At 42.3% G+C, this 15,213-nt stretch overlaps 1 protein-coding gene across 1 annotated transcript in view; it reads right to left on the minus strand.

Moving 5' to 3' along the window:
• Positions 1-12,453, minus strand: part of MACC1 (MET transcriptional regulator MACC1) — a 49,508-nt gene extending 37,055 nt beyond the window's left edge. The window contains exon 1 of the mRNA XM_031052523.2: positions 12,346-12,453. Within this exon, the coding sequence (XP_030908383.2) occupies positions 12,346-12,348 (3 nt within the window). The 5' untranslated portion in view covers positions 12,349-12,453. The remainder of the gene's footprint in view (positions 1-12,345) is intronic.
• Positions 12,454-15,213: the final 2,760 nt, after the last annotated feature.

Raw genomic sequence — 15,213 nt, forward strand, 5'->3', positions numbered from 1 at the left:
AAACTTAGAATCCTAGAATCATAGAATAGCAAAGGACCTTAAGATCATCTAGTTCCAACCCCCCTGCCATGGGCAGGGACACCTCACACTAAACCATATCACCCAAGGCTTCATCCAACCTGGTCTTGAACACTGCCAGGGATGGAGCATTCACAACTTCCTGGGGCAAACCATTCCAGTGCCTCACCAACCTAACAGTAAAGACCTTCTTCCTTATATCCAATCTAAACTTCACCTGTTTAAGTTTTAACCCATTACCCCTTATCCTGTCACTACAGTCCCTAATGAAGAGTCCCTCTCTAGCATCCTTATAGGCCCCCTTCAGATACGGGAAGGCTGCTCTGAGGTCTCCATGCAGCCTTCTCTTCTCCAGGCTGAACAGCCCCAACTTTCTCAGCCTGTCTTCATACGGGAGGTGCTCCAGTCCCCTGATCATCCTCGTGGACCTCCTCTGGACTTGTTCCAACAGTTCCTTGTCTTTTTATGTTGAGGACACCAGAACTGCACACAATACTCCAAGTGAGGTCTCACAAGAGCAGAGTAGAGGGGCAGGATCACCTCCTTTGACCTGCTGGTCATGCTCCTTTTGATGCAGCCCAGAATACGGTTGGCTTTCTGGGCTGCGAGCACATACTGCCGGCTCATGTTCATTACTCATTGACCAACACCCCCAAGTCCTTCTCTGCAGGACTACCATGAATTTCCTTTTTGCCCAACCTGACCCTGCTGGTCACGTTCCTTTTGATGCAGCCCAGAATACGGTTGGCTTTCTGGGCTGCGAACACATGCTACTGGCACATGTTTGTTTTCTCATCGACCAACACACCCAAATCCTTCTTCACAGGGATGCTCTGAATCTCTTCTCTGCCCAACCTGTAGTTGTGCCTGGGATTGCTCCGACCCAGGTGTAGGACCTTGCACTTGTCATGGTTAAACTTCAAAAGGTTGGCATCAGCCCACCTCACAAGTGTGTCAAGGTCCCTCTGGATGTCATTCCCTCCCTCCAGCGTATCAACTGAACCACACAGCTTGGTGTCATCGGCAAACTTGCTGAGGGTGCACTCAATCCCACTGTCCATGTCACTGACAAAGATGTTGAACAAGACAGGACCCAACACCTATCCCTGAGGGACACCGCTTGTTACTGGTCTCCAGCCGGACATGGAGCGGTTGATCACAACTCTTTGTGTGTGGCCATGCAGACAGTTCTTAGCCACCGAGTGATCCATCTATCAAATTGATGTCTCTCCAATTTAGAGACAAGGTAATAATGATACCTACATCCTCTATAAAGTGACTTGGAATTTACTGATGAAAAGCACCTCAAAAACTAGGCACCAACTGTATGCACCTCAAGTTGCTTCTATGATGACCTAGGATGTAAAAAAATCAAAAGCCAGTTCTTTATCCACCTAGTAGTCCATCTGTCAAATGGATGTCTCTCCAATTTAGAGACAAGGATGTCATGCGGGACAGTGTCGAATGCTTTGCACAAGTCCAGGTAAATGACATCAACTGCTTCACCCCTGTCCATCAGTTCTGTAGCCCCATCATAGAAGGCCACCAAACTGGTCAGGCAGGATTTTCCCCTAGTGAAGCCATGCTGGCTGTCACCAAGCACTTTCTTGTTTTACATGTGCCTTTGCATGTCTTCCAGGAGAATCTGCTCCAAGATTTTGCCAGGCACAGAGGTGAGACTGACTGGTCTGTAATTCCCCGGGTCATCCATTTTCCCCTTCTTGAAAATGGGGCTTTATTTCCCTTTTTTTCAGTCATAGGGAACTTCATGTGACTGCCATGATCTTTCAAATATGATGGACAATGCCTTTGCAACTTCATTTGCCAGATCCTTCCCTTCTCTTCTCCAGGCTGAACAGCCCCAACTTTCTCAGCCTGTCTTCATATGGGAGGTGCTCCAATCCCCTCATCATCCTCGTGGCCCTCCTCTGAACATGTTCTAACCATTCTATGTCCTTTTTATGATGAGGGCACCAGAACTGCACACAATACTCCAAGTGGGGTCTCACAAGAGCAGAGTAGCAGCCTTCTGGTATCTGAAGGGGACCTACACAGATGTGGAGAGGGACTATTCCTTAGGGACTGTAGTGACAGGACAAGGGGAAATGGGTTGAAACTTAAACAGCAGAAGTTTAGATTGGATATAAGGAAGAAATTCTTTACTGTGAGGGTGATGAGGTACTGGAATGGGTTGCCCAGGGAGGTTATGAATGCTCCATCCCTGGGAATGTTCAAGGCCACGTTGGATGAAGCCTTGGTTGATATGGCTTAGTGTGAGATGTTCCTGCACATGGCAGGGGGGGTGGAACTAGGTGATCTTAAGGTCCTTTCAAACCGTAACTATTCTATGATTCTATGGCTCACGGATGGATTTCATCAGATCCCGTGGACTTGTGTACGTTCAGGTTTTTAAGAAGGTCTCGAAGCAGATCTTCTCCCACAGTAGGCCTAGTGTCTTCATTCTCACAGTCCCTGCGTCTGCCTTCCGAGGCATGGATGGTGTGGTCAGAACCAGTGAAGACTGAGGCAAATAAGTCATTGAGTATCTCAGCCTTCTCCAAATCCTGTGTAGCCAGTTCTCCCGGTAGCTTCCAGAGGGGGCCTGCATTGTCCTTAGTCTGTCTTTTATTCACTACATACCTATAGAATCCCCTCCTGTTATCCTTTGCATCCCTAGCCAAGTTTAATTTTAACTGGGCCTTAGCTTTCCTAACCTGGTCCCTAGCTTCCTGGACAACATGCTTACATTCTTCCCAGGCTGTCTGTCCTTGCTTCCATCTTTTATAAACCTTTTTTTTCCCTCTAAGTTTCCCCAGCAGCTCCTTATCCATCCAAGGAGGTCTTCTGGCCCTCCTGCTGCATTTCCTTCTAGTTGGGAAGCAACACTCCTGAGCTTGTAGTAGGTGATCCTTGAATATCATCCAACAGTCTTGGGCCCCCCTGCCCTCTAATGCTATATCCCATTTAACCTTCCTAAGCAGGTTCCTGAAGAGGCCAAAGTCTGCTCTCTTGAAGTCCAGGGCAGTGAGCTTTCTGCACACTCTTCTCACTGTCCTGAGGACCTCAAATTCAACCATCTCATGATCTCTGCAACCAAGACTTCCCTGGAGCATCACATTTCCAACAAGCCCTTCCCTGTTGGTGAGCACGAGGTCAAGTATGGCACCTCTCCTTGTTGGCTCCTGTATTACTTGCAGAAGGAAGTTGTCTTCCACACAATCAAGGATCCCACTGGATTGCTTGTGCCAGGCCATAGCGTCACTCCAACATATATCAGGGTGGTTGAAGTCTCCCATGAGAACAAGGGCCTGCAAGCGTGAGGCTTTTCCTATCTGTCTGTAGAGTGCTTCATACACAGATTTCTCTTGGTCAGGCGGTCTGTAACATATCCCCACAGTAATGTCTCCCATAGCTGTTATCTCTTTAACCCTGACCCACAAACTCTCTTTTGACTGCTCACCTGTCCCCAGACAGAGTTCCATACCCTCCAGCCTAACCCTAACATAAATGGCAACTCCTCCTCCCCGCCTGCTGGGCCTGTCCATTCTAAACAGCCTGTAACCTTCCATTCCAGAACTCCAGTCATAGGAGCCATCCCACCATGTTTTTGTGGTGCCTATTATATCATAGCCCTGTAGACTTGCCCACATCTCTAATTCGTCTTGTTTGTTCCCCATGCTACGGGCGTTTGTATAGAGGTATCAGAGCCAAGCTCCAAATGAAGCCGGCTCATTGGCTGCAGCAGCTGGAACATCTCTACATTGCTCCAAGCATTTATTATGGGTGCTGGCAACTGACTGGGTGTGTTGGGATGGAATAATGCCCCACTCCCCCAACACATCTAGTTTAAAGGATCCTTGACCAGCCTGGCAAGCCTCCTAGCAAAACCGATCTTCCTCTTCTTTGTCAGACCAGCTCCACCAGCCCCCTGGTAGACCTGGCCTACTGAATTGAGTCCCATGTTCTAGATACCCAAACTCTGACTATGTCACTGTTCTAAACATTTATTAATCTGATCAATCCTCCTATCCTTTTGGGGTCCTCCCCTGTGTCCTGGAGAATTGACGAATAGATAATCTGACCTCCAGTGCCCCTAAGCACCTCTCCCAGGGCTCTGTAGCCCTTCTTTATGTTCTCCAGGCTACTGCTATTTATATCACTAGCACCCACATGGATCACTAGAAGTGTGTAATAGTCTGTGGGACTTACTAGAGCAGGCAGCCTCTCCGCAACATCCCTGATCCGTGCCCCAGGTAGGCAACACATCTCCCTTGAGACTGGGTCAGACCAACAGATAAGTGCTTCTGTTTCTTTCAAAGTAGCCTCTACTACTACAACCCACTGCTTTTTACTGGCAGCACTAGTAGAGATCTTCTGTACCAGTGCATCAGCCGGTTGTTTCTGGTGCAAGTGAGGACAACAGATCTAGGAGGAAGCCCCTGGCTTTTAATTGTCCTCTGCCTTCTTTTTTTTTTTTATTTTTGTTTTTGTTGTTGCTATTTCCCAGCTTCCCGAGTTAACGAACTCCTTGCTGCCTCCATGAACTACATGTGATGCCTGAGGCCCCTGCACAGTTTGGGCATGGGGCAAGCATTCCTGCTTCCTCTCAGCTACCCTGGCATCTTGCAGCCTAGGAATAGCATCCTGCAGCTCAGCCACCCACTGCAGGAGGACTTCTACCAGGGTGCACAGAGTGCACCCCTGCCCATTGCACACCCTTCCCTCACAAGACCAGTGCAGGCACTCTCCACACCCTGAGCTCTGCTCTGCAGCGTCCTCTCTCATTGGCTCTGTCTGGGTCCCTATGCTGGCCACTGCCGGGACAGCCAGGGCAGAGCTCCCAGACCAGACCCTGGTCATACGGCCAGTGCTCACCATCCCACTTGAACTGCCGTGCAAACTGCCTCAACCAGCCCTGTTCACTCGCACTCCCTGGGGCAGGCTTTAAACCACTCACAGTTGGTGCCACTCCTCCTGGCTCCAGCCCCGGTGAGTCAGCTCCTTGCGTGAGCTGAGCTGCCAGCTCCTGGGCAAGGCCTCTCAAGGACTTGAGCCTCCCTTGGCGGCTCCTGCCGCTCCAAACTGAGGCTCCTGGATGCTGAGCTTCCCCCGTTCCAGTGTTGAAGGCGTCCTCTCTTGAGCTACTCACCTCAGCAATTCTTGAATAATCCTGATCTAAAAAACTTCTATAATGTACTCTTTTTCTGTTAGCTATTGCATAGCTATGTCACATGCACCAGAAGTGAGAAGTATCAGTTAGCAAATCATCAGTAAGGACATGTAAAGATATTTGTCTAATTAGGTGCAAGTTCTAATCTTCAGAACTTCAGATTTCACTCAACTTCAACCCAGCAGAAATGACCATATGCCCAGACAGTCTTGACAAATGTAGCCAAAGTTTGTTCTGTTGTGAAAGTCAATTCAGATAATTTTATTTTACAGTGCAAATTCATCACACATTGCTGATTTTAGAAAGATTTTACAATAGTAAGTTGATGTCTGTCGTCATCGAGTATGCTGAATCACTAGCATCCACACAAGTAATTTCATTTTAAAGTTCTTTGAAGATTAGTGTTACAAAAACCTAAGGCTTAACCCATAATCCATTTCTGAACTTTTTGTCTGGAGGGAAATACAGTGAGTTTTCACTCCCCTTTCTCAGTATTAGGAGAGAGGTTTTTTGCCTCCTAAGAAACATGTTGGTTTTTCAGCCTCCCAGATCTACCTGTCCCAAGAGAAAAGGGGGTCGATCTCAGCAGATTTCAGCACCACAGGAATAGAAGGTCAAAACCTGGCAGGTCCTATATTTGCCAGACTGTTTAAGAAACAATAAATATGATTTATTCACAGATTTCAAGCCCAAAGAAACAAAGCAATTATCTTTATTCTTCTTATACAGAAACAAGGCCACAGATATCATCTACCTGTTATTATGCCAAGTTTAAGAATTTTTATTGAATTTTTAATTAAAAAAATCCGATTTTGAAACCCAAAGCTGATGTTTATATTCTTTGGGACCCAAACCAGGGTTTTATTTTCTTTTTCATTTCTATCCTGGTAGAATTTGCTGGAATAGCATCCCCCTGCTAAGCTTTGTACAAATACATAGCAAGCATAACCTGGTCACAATGACCCGATTGCTTAATGCACAAGACAAAGAAAGGAAGGGATGTGATAAAAATGGAGATAGACAAGCTTACAGATGGAAAGACTAAAACACAAAGAGACAGAGAGTCACATTCCAGCATCTGCCATAAGAACTGCATAAACTTGTGCTTAAAAATCCAGCTCCAAACAACTTGTCCCAGACCACTCAGGAAATCAGTGACAAGAGCAATGGATATGCAAGTGCCATGGGAAGAAAACTGCCACAAAGAAAAAAGGCGTTAAAAGTAACTGTATAAGTATCACAAGAACCCCATAGAGTCCCAAGGTGTTCACACTCTGAAAAGGCAATTAGCTGGAGAGCAAGGCAGGTATTCATAATATCTCCTGGAAGCCTTTGGCATTGTTAGGTTTGGCCTCCCATTCCAGCTATGAGCAGAAATAACATCTCAAAATCAAATATAAGTAAACTGTGGCTATGTATGACAGGTAGCAGAAAATTACTGATGTATACACACACACCTAACACTGTTTCCTCTCTACCATGCTTCCATTTATCTGGCAAAACAACTCACCAGTAGCCAAACTTAGAAGTCTATGATTATATATATACTTAAAAAAAAATAAAAATAAAAATAAAAATAACAGCGATGGTGAATGCAACTTCCATTAAGTTCAGTAAGCTCAAACTTCAAGCAAATTGTCCTTCTGTTTCTCTACCATATACTATATGAGGAAAGGTCTAGGGAAATGCTCACTTTTCTGAGGAGCAGATCAGTGGTGCATACAGTATGTACTGCTTGTGTGGTTTATGACTGCAGTACAATTATTACCGGTAAAAATACACCAGGGAATTCCAAGGTGCAAAGATCCTTGTTACATATTTTCTAGATTAGTAGCACTTTTCTGCTCAGCTTTATTAGTATCCACCTAAAAGTGCAAGCTAGGCAAGAAACTGTGGGTGGAATCCAGCTGGCAGAGCATAAATACCTGCACTCCGTCAGGCAAAAAGGTAACTCTCAGAACCATTAAAGGCACCTCTTGCTTTCCACTGGTGAGATAAAGAAATTATTCATGCATGCATTAAGCACTTACAACTAGAATCACACACACATACATCAGAGATAAAACACTTTTGAGTGTTCCAATAAAAATAAAAAAAAAAACACTTATCTCACTGGAGAAACTACGGTAGCTTCCCAGCTTCCCACACTCTCCTCAAAACTATATAACATTTAGCTTGGAGGCTTTTAAGCATGATTCAATCAGTGTAACCCACATTCTCTATACCATCTAGTTGTAGGACTAGTGAACTGTGCTCCTTGTCAGTTTGTCCTATATACGAAAGGGGACAGGTCTGAGTTTAGCTTTCCTTTTCTGACCCTTTAAGACAGATATTTAAGAACACTTCAATCAGAAGCTCCTTCTGCTGAGAACTGTTAGTTTCCTTGGAAAACTAATGAGACTTCACAAATATATTTGTGATATTATCCATTTCACTTCATGCTTGTATATAACTTACTGCAAACAAGTAAACAATTTCAGCCCAGAGCTGAAGAACTAGAGGTCACATCAAAGAGCAGAACAAATTTCAAATAAGAAGAAAAAAAGAAAAAGAAAAAAATAATAAATCACTGAGCAGAAGAACAAATTGGCATTACTCACCTTCACAGCACTGTAATTTCACACAGAGCAACAGGTGACAATTTGTGCTGCAGGAATTAGGGCAACACTATGAATAAATTGAGAATTCTTGTCTCTCTGTTGCATCATACCCCTCCCACCTTTACAGAGATCCTGTTAAATTAAGGCTAGTGGATCAGAGAGAGTGAACTCATAAAAAGGTTATCATCACTTCACAGGCTTGTCTTCAGGGCTCAGAGCTGGCATTGCATGAGATCACATATGAATCAAAACAAACCACAAAAAGGTCTTGCAAGCTGCTCATCCCCCCAGTTATTTCAGACAAAGCCATTTTCTTTTAATTACACCCTTAGTACATATAGAAATATAGCTTATTCTCCATGTAAATACATATCCATGTTCAGTCCCAATTAAATCATACAACAAAAGTTAGGCTGTAGGATTTGCCACTGATGGGTCACAAGCTTCAAGTCTACTAGTGAAACTCTGGGTTTTTTTTCCAGAAGTAAGCTCAGGTGGGAACTTGAATGACTCCTCTTCAAGTTGTAGCAAAAATATTTTGTGATGCAGCCTCTTGCAGCCAGTGAGAAAGGAACTGATTGCTTTGGTACGACTGCTAGATGTCTGGCATGATGGACAAGCAAGGCTGTTGATAGTTCTTATTAGTAAAGACACAACCAGAATTAACACCATTATATCTAACTAGAGGTCAGCACAGATTAGAATAGAAGCCCATACATTTTAGAATCAATTTAAATACTTGTGAACTCCCATTTAATGCAAGGAAGTAGCATATGCCTCCATGGAGAGAGAGGCTGAGATTAAAGAACTAATTCAGAGAAAGTCTGGGGTAGAACAAGGGTTAAATCTCCAAAGTTTTTAAGGTATTAGACAAGAGACAAGATCATCTGGCATTGTGCTTGAGGCTAAGCCTTCTCTTGAGGTTGCCATCTGACTGGGTGGCTGTCTGGCTGGCTGCTCCAGAAAGCAGCAATACTACTTCTCCTTTACATCAACACTGGTGTTTATCTGGTCTCACAGGGAGCTAGCCCAGGCATGATGAGTCAGTGTTCACCTGTGCTGGCCTGTGAGAAGTAATGGCAAAGTATGAGCTATGGGAATACCCCATTCAGCAGCAGCTAGCCATTAGAGCAGCTTAAATGTAGTGCAAGAACTTACTCAAAGTAAAATGGCAGCTCCCAACCTCACAAGTAAAGAGGAATACAACAATTAAGTACTGAGTACCCAGTGAAGTCAGACTTCCTTTAACCATTCAAAAAGATCCTTTTCCCATTGAGAAAGCTGAAAAAAATTGGCAAAGGGATTCAACTATTTACATTTTGGACTCAGGCAATTGTCATCCAGAGTCTTCTATAAATACAGATCCCAAGCAGAAGACCCAGAAGACCTCTTCTGTTCTGGCAGGATACTCAGTGGGTTTCAAGAGCATTTCAGCCTGCAGAGCCATCCACACAGCAAAGGGAAGGTAACATATGGAGGTATATAATTCATCTTTCAGCTAAATAATTGGCCAACTTCTTCCTGAGCAAGGTGGCTTACAAGGTGAAGCTCAGCTACACAAGGAAAGGACTCATGCTGTTACAGAAATTTAACAGTATATGCCTCCTATAATATTCCTTGAAAAGTATGTCTGCATACATTCAAACCTACAAACTTTTCCTCTCCACCATGAGAATATTAAAAAGAGCCTAAAACTTCACTTGCTGCAAGGTAATAAAACTTAGTTTCAGTTTTCTCTAGTTTTCAGTGGTTCAAAGCACTGATTCAGCCTCACCACTGTCCTTTGGTAGGGAAGTGTTCCAGTACCTTTGCTTATTGAAGCATAGAGTAAGTGAGGGAAGGGAAGGAGAAAATGATATGACAGTGCTCACAAACTGCAGTTGGTGAGGTTATTAACACTGGAGCAGACTATGAAGAACTACTGGAAAGCCTAATAAACTGGACAGCATAAGACTTCATTTGTGGTAGGTAAGACCTTGAAGAGGTGCTTTGAGAGAAGCAATTTAAAATTACTAATACACTTTGATTTCTAAACTAGTTGTAGTTTCTTAGAAAAAGCTTAGGTATGCTCCTTAGCAATTTAGCAAGGATGTTTGCTCAATGTGAAGAAATATAAACAAGATATTATTCTGTACTGAGAAGCAAATTAAAATATGGTAAAATATTACAGAGCAAATGCATATATATGTCTCCTATGAGTATATGGCCTCACTTTTACTCCAGAATTCAGTTTCTTAAAACAAACAAGCAAACAAAAAAAACCAAAACAAAACACTGCAAATAAACAACAACACACCCCCTATTTGTTCCTGAAAATACAGAGTTGCAGGAAACGAACTGAAAAGAATTCATGAAAAAGGGTGAGAGGTGAGGGGGAGCCTCTTCCATGGAAGAGGCTAAAAGCCTAGAAGGTTTAGACTACACTTTTTGTGACAGCAACAGAATATAGGAACATTGGGAAAGGGATTTTTTTTTTAAATAGGTCCTTTTTGCCTCTCCAATCATGTTCTCTTTCCTGCTGTGGGATCTGTAAGGCAACTTAAGATCCTATGCAGTATTTGGCAGAAGGGGAGAGCCTATAGTTCTAGACAGAACTATGCTTATTCTTTTACATGTCTTTTTTTGCAAGTGCACACCATAGTTTATGGTGCAGAAGTTTGATGTACTGCAGCTGCCGCTACTGTAGAGCTCAGCTCTTCAGACAAGGAGGACATCCTTTAGAGACCATCAGATTAGGCTGACTGGCTGTTTTGTCCAAAAAGCTATCCTTTGGGCTTTTACAGCAACATGATTTATACTTTTGCATTGTATGTGCTTTGGGTGGTTCTTCCACTTATTATGTATTCATATTTCAAGAGTGAATTTACTTGCAGGATGTGCCAAAGTTTACAGTACCATAAACGTGTAGTTTCTCAAAGAGCTTTGTTTATCTGTGTGGAAAATGGAGTGGAAAGACATCCAACTTCAGAGGTAGTGAATTTCAAAGTTTTTTCTTCCCTTGGGTGCCCTTCATAGAAATCTCTCAGAGACAGTACACCAAACACAAATATTCCTGGGCCACAGGCTGAAACTCATTATGATGAAGAGTTAAAAGGAAGTTGAATAGCAAAGAAATGTGCAATTGAATACAGCTAGCCATTCTCATAATAAGGGGAGAAAGAAGGGGAGGAAAAATAACATAACGTTTCAAACCAAACATTTAAATGCTCAATAAACCTTCTATTGCAACATATAATTAGCCTGTTGAACACATTCCCACAGGATATATTGCACTATATAGTTTAGTGAATATGACTGTAGGTATTCCTTGTTTCTAATGTACCCAAGCTAAACACTATTCTATGGCTTCTAACATGCCAATAACCAACTTGTACTTGTGTTGTAAATCCCATTGTGTATCTCCCACTCAACTCGGACACTGTGCAACTAGTTTCAGTATGTAAGTTCAGCACTGGAATATTTCTTAATAACCACTGTCAACTACATATTTTTGGGCTAGGGAAAGTGTTGCCAGTGTGGCAATTTGTGCTTCCTAAATTCTACCCAGTATGAAGGATCCCCTCCCTCCCTTACTCAGGAGGATGCCTATTGTCATTCTGTAGTAAAGCCAGTCAAAAATTATTCTCAAGCTGTTAAGAATTTCAGCTATCTCCTTAAAAAAAATCTATATCAAAGAAGAGGTGTTATTAGCTAAGAGTGGTAATAACAGGTGGAAAGAGAACAACAGCTGTTTCTTTCTTGTCTTTCATTAACTGTTTGTATTTATAAACAGACTGGTCAGCTCTGCTTACCATTTTTTAGCCATAAAGAGAGTTGATTCAAGGTCTGTCAGTGTGATAGGCCTTGCCTCCATTTAGACTAGAGAACTTTTCAAAGATTCTTTTAATGGAGAATTAGTATTTTAAAATTCACAAGCATATGCACTCTTTAAACTCTATTTTTCTGATTTCTAATGGCTGCCTTGTTAGCAGGGAGGACTATTATATGGTGTACAACATCATATTGCTCACAAAGCTAAAGATCAGTCCAAATGCTGCATGCAGAGGAATATTTACATTCATATAGTGATTCAATAAAACCCAACCAACAAACAAACAATCAAACCCCAACAAAACCAAGCCCCACACATGCACACACATAGAATGACAGCAGCTTATTTCACAAAACAAAAAGGACAGAGAAAGCCAGCTTAATATTTGTTGCTTTAATATTTTAAGAGGTTCACTATTATTTATGCTCTCAAGAAAGGCAAGCACCAGCACTTAACAAGCACCATGCCTTTCTCCCATACTGCATCTCACATCCCAAACCACCCTAGGGTACACTATCATGCAATCCAAAATATGCATGGGTTCTGCACCTTCTCCAGAGACACGTGGCAATAACTATGGCCAAAAGAGGGGACTGAACTGCAGCATTAGTCCTAGGGAAAAAGCTACTCTAATATTTCTGACCTTCCAAAGCATTTTAAACAAAACTAGCAAAAGATACTTGAATTAAAAAAAAAAAAAAAACAAACAACAACAAAACCAAAAAAAAAAACCAAAACAAACTCACCATTCCAGAAACTAAGAGCTATCTCCTAGATCCAAACTATGCCGTTGCTTAAGACATCAGCACTACGGAAGGAACACTTATTCTTGCTCCGGCTTTGAAAAACTCCAGTGTGCTCAGGGTTCAGGTAGGTGCTGTGAGCATGAGGTGAACCTCCCTCTGAGGGGTGCTGAGCAATGCCTGCTGGAATGTGCAGTCTAGCAGATGCCTGGCAACACTTGTTCAAACAGACAGGAGGGAGTGATGGAACTACATTACCCATAATTGCCTTCATCTGGTTTACGATTACACCTGAAACCAGAAGAGGTGGTGTGCGAGTTTCACCTTAGGGAGGAGAGAGGTATGCAGAGGAAAGAAGAAGGAAGTGTGTGCTGCTGTAAGAGTTAGGGTTTCCTACTTTCAAATGCCATGTTGCAGATATACTGAACTGCTGGGAAGTGAGACAAAGGGTGTTTTCCTGATAAAGGTCAAGGTTAGAAATAGTTAGATATATGAGTAATGAATACAGTGACCAAAACTGTGTGAACCTGTATGACTGGTTTGGCCATCACTGTGCATGTGAGAGAATTAGACATCTGGATATGAGGAAGCAAGTGAAGGAGGGGTGGCAACAGCCTGAGAAGTCATCTACAGAGGACGAAAAGCAGAGCCATTTGGGTAGGGGGATGGGGAGAAATTCCTTTTCAGACCCATGAGCTTGAGGAAATAGCAAGTCTTTCCAGACACTGTATTATAGAGGCTTTTTTTCTCACTGATTTCAGCATTTTGTAAGATAAAGTTGGTAAAGATTAGAGAGACAAAGATTATAACATCAGAGAGATAAATGGTCTTTGTGCTAGAAATGTCATGGGGAGTTGGAAAACAAATTATTTGCCTGTGTTGTTGTTACTTGCTATGTGTGGGTTTTGTGGCACTTAGGACCCACAGCTGAAACCCCCTTCGATGAAAAGAAGCTTCACAGGCTTTCTAAGCCTGCCTCCAAAAAGCTGAAGTATATTTCAACCGGAATAAAAAAAAATGAAGGCAGACTCAGTGTTCTTTGTAGGGGAGATAGAATCAATAGTGGTGGGCAATTTCCACCTAATAAGCTACCTGCCATATAAGTAGTTTTGTTTGACCATGGCTGGTAGCAAAGTGAGGTGAAACTTAGCAAATAGTTTCATCTGGAAAAAAAATGAAGCGCCAACACCATTTTGACTAAATAGTCAATACGTTGCAGCAGTTCTCCTTCAGAGAACTGAAGGCTTTCCTTCCTTGCCCTGATCCAGAAAACAGCCTTCCCACCTAACCATACGTGACAAAGGTGAACAAGATGGCCTATCTCCAAATGCTTAACCATCTAGATATACTGTTGAGAGAGCTCTGCCCTGATGTCAGAAGCAGGAGAATAGAGAAACACAGCAGAGTTATTCAGTTTCTACTACCAGTTACAGAAAAATTAAGTCTACTCCCGCTACTTCTCTAAAGGTGTAATTCAGAAATTCGAGACATGGAAAGAGAACATGTAGGACAGGTAAAGCCCTGTCAGACATCAGGAGAAGAAGGGAAACATTTCCAGGTATACTTACTGGCTTACTCGAGCTGTTAAGTAAGGTGATGTTTATTTTTTGTCATAGGTTTCTTTTTCTGTTTTCCTTGTTTGTTTGTTTTGTTTTTGAGGTAGATACTGTCTATCATGTGCCTCTACTAACAGTAATAGCCCAGACCAGTTGAAATTTCTATACTAATATGATATAATAATAAATTAAGATTTGGGGTGTCTTAAATTCTAAATTTCAGCCCCTTTTCTGTCATTTCAGACTACTCCTTAAAATTTTCATTTAAATAGGATACTTTTCCCCAGATTTCATATCTCTGAATGGACCATTAGCTCATAGCAGAAATGTTGGTTCCCAAAAGACCTATTTTCAGAGCCAGATTTTTTTTACAATACTTTCTTTTGATTCAAAGAACAATTAAAAAAATATCAGCAGTATTTTACCTTAAACAGAAAGACTTTTAAGTTTAGGTTGATGATTTTTAACACACCCTTTATAGGGATGAATTAGACCTCAATCAATCTAATATGCTTCTCAACTGTTTCTTAGCTAGAAAATCACTATACTTGTAACTGGGTGGGACCCTGCTGATTCACATAATATCATCTGCAGGATTTCAGTTCATATCTGGGCCTCAGGAAGGGTCTTGAGTATTAACAGAGTCTATCTGGGTTATCTGTACAAATGTGATGAGTTATTAGTTCCCACATTTCTATTAAAGTCTGCGACTTCTGTCTTGTTGCATAACGGAGTTTACCCTGAAGGCATCTCAAATGGGTGTCTGAAAGACAGCACTGCATGCTCTGCTACCTCTCAAAAAATAGATCTGACCAGTCAGCTTCTGTTTCCAGACTCCATTAAAACCCATACTCCACAACAGCTTCTCTTTGAACATCATTTGATGAGACACTGTGGTTTTCTGCAGTTTGACTCATTTTCAAAGCAAAGTCATTCAGAAAACAAACTGACTGTTAGGCCTTAGGAATGTTAAGCAGTATGTGGACAGTTAATTTTGTGTGTTGAATTAACTGCACTGTTTTCATACGGGGTAATCCCACATGCTGTACATGCAGAGAAAAGCAATAGCAGATGCTTACAGGCTCACTTGGCAATATTTTACATACTTTTTGTTTGCTCAGTCCACTTTTTAGATATATTTGTCATTGAAATGAGTGGAACTTAGAAAGGAATATTCTGGGACAGAAGTGGGACCTATGAGGTAAATTTTGAGATGGAAAGTTTGGAAGCTGGGAACGTGTGTAGGAAACCCTGGATGAAAGCTGGACATAATGGGTCAGTGCACGTGAATGCAGCAACTACTGTAGTGACAGAA

This window comes from Melopsittacus undulatus, chromosome 1 (assembly GCF_012275295.1).
Source record: "Melopsittacus undulatus isolate bMelUnd1 chromosome 1, bMelUnd1.mat.Z, whole genome shotgun sequence".
NCBI classification, from domain to species: domain Eukaryota; kingdom Metazoa; phylum Chordata; class Aves; order Psittaciformes; family Psittaculidae; genus Melopsittacus; species Melopsittacus undulatus.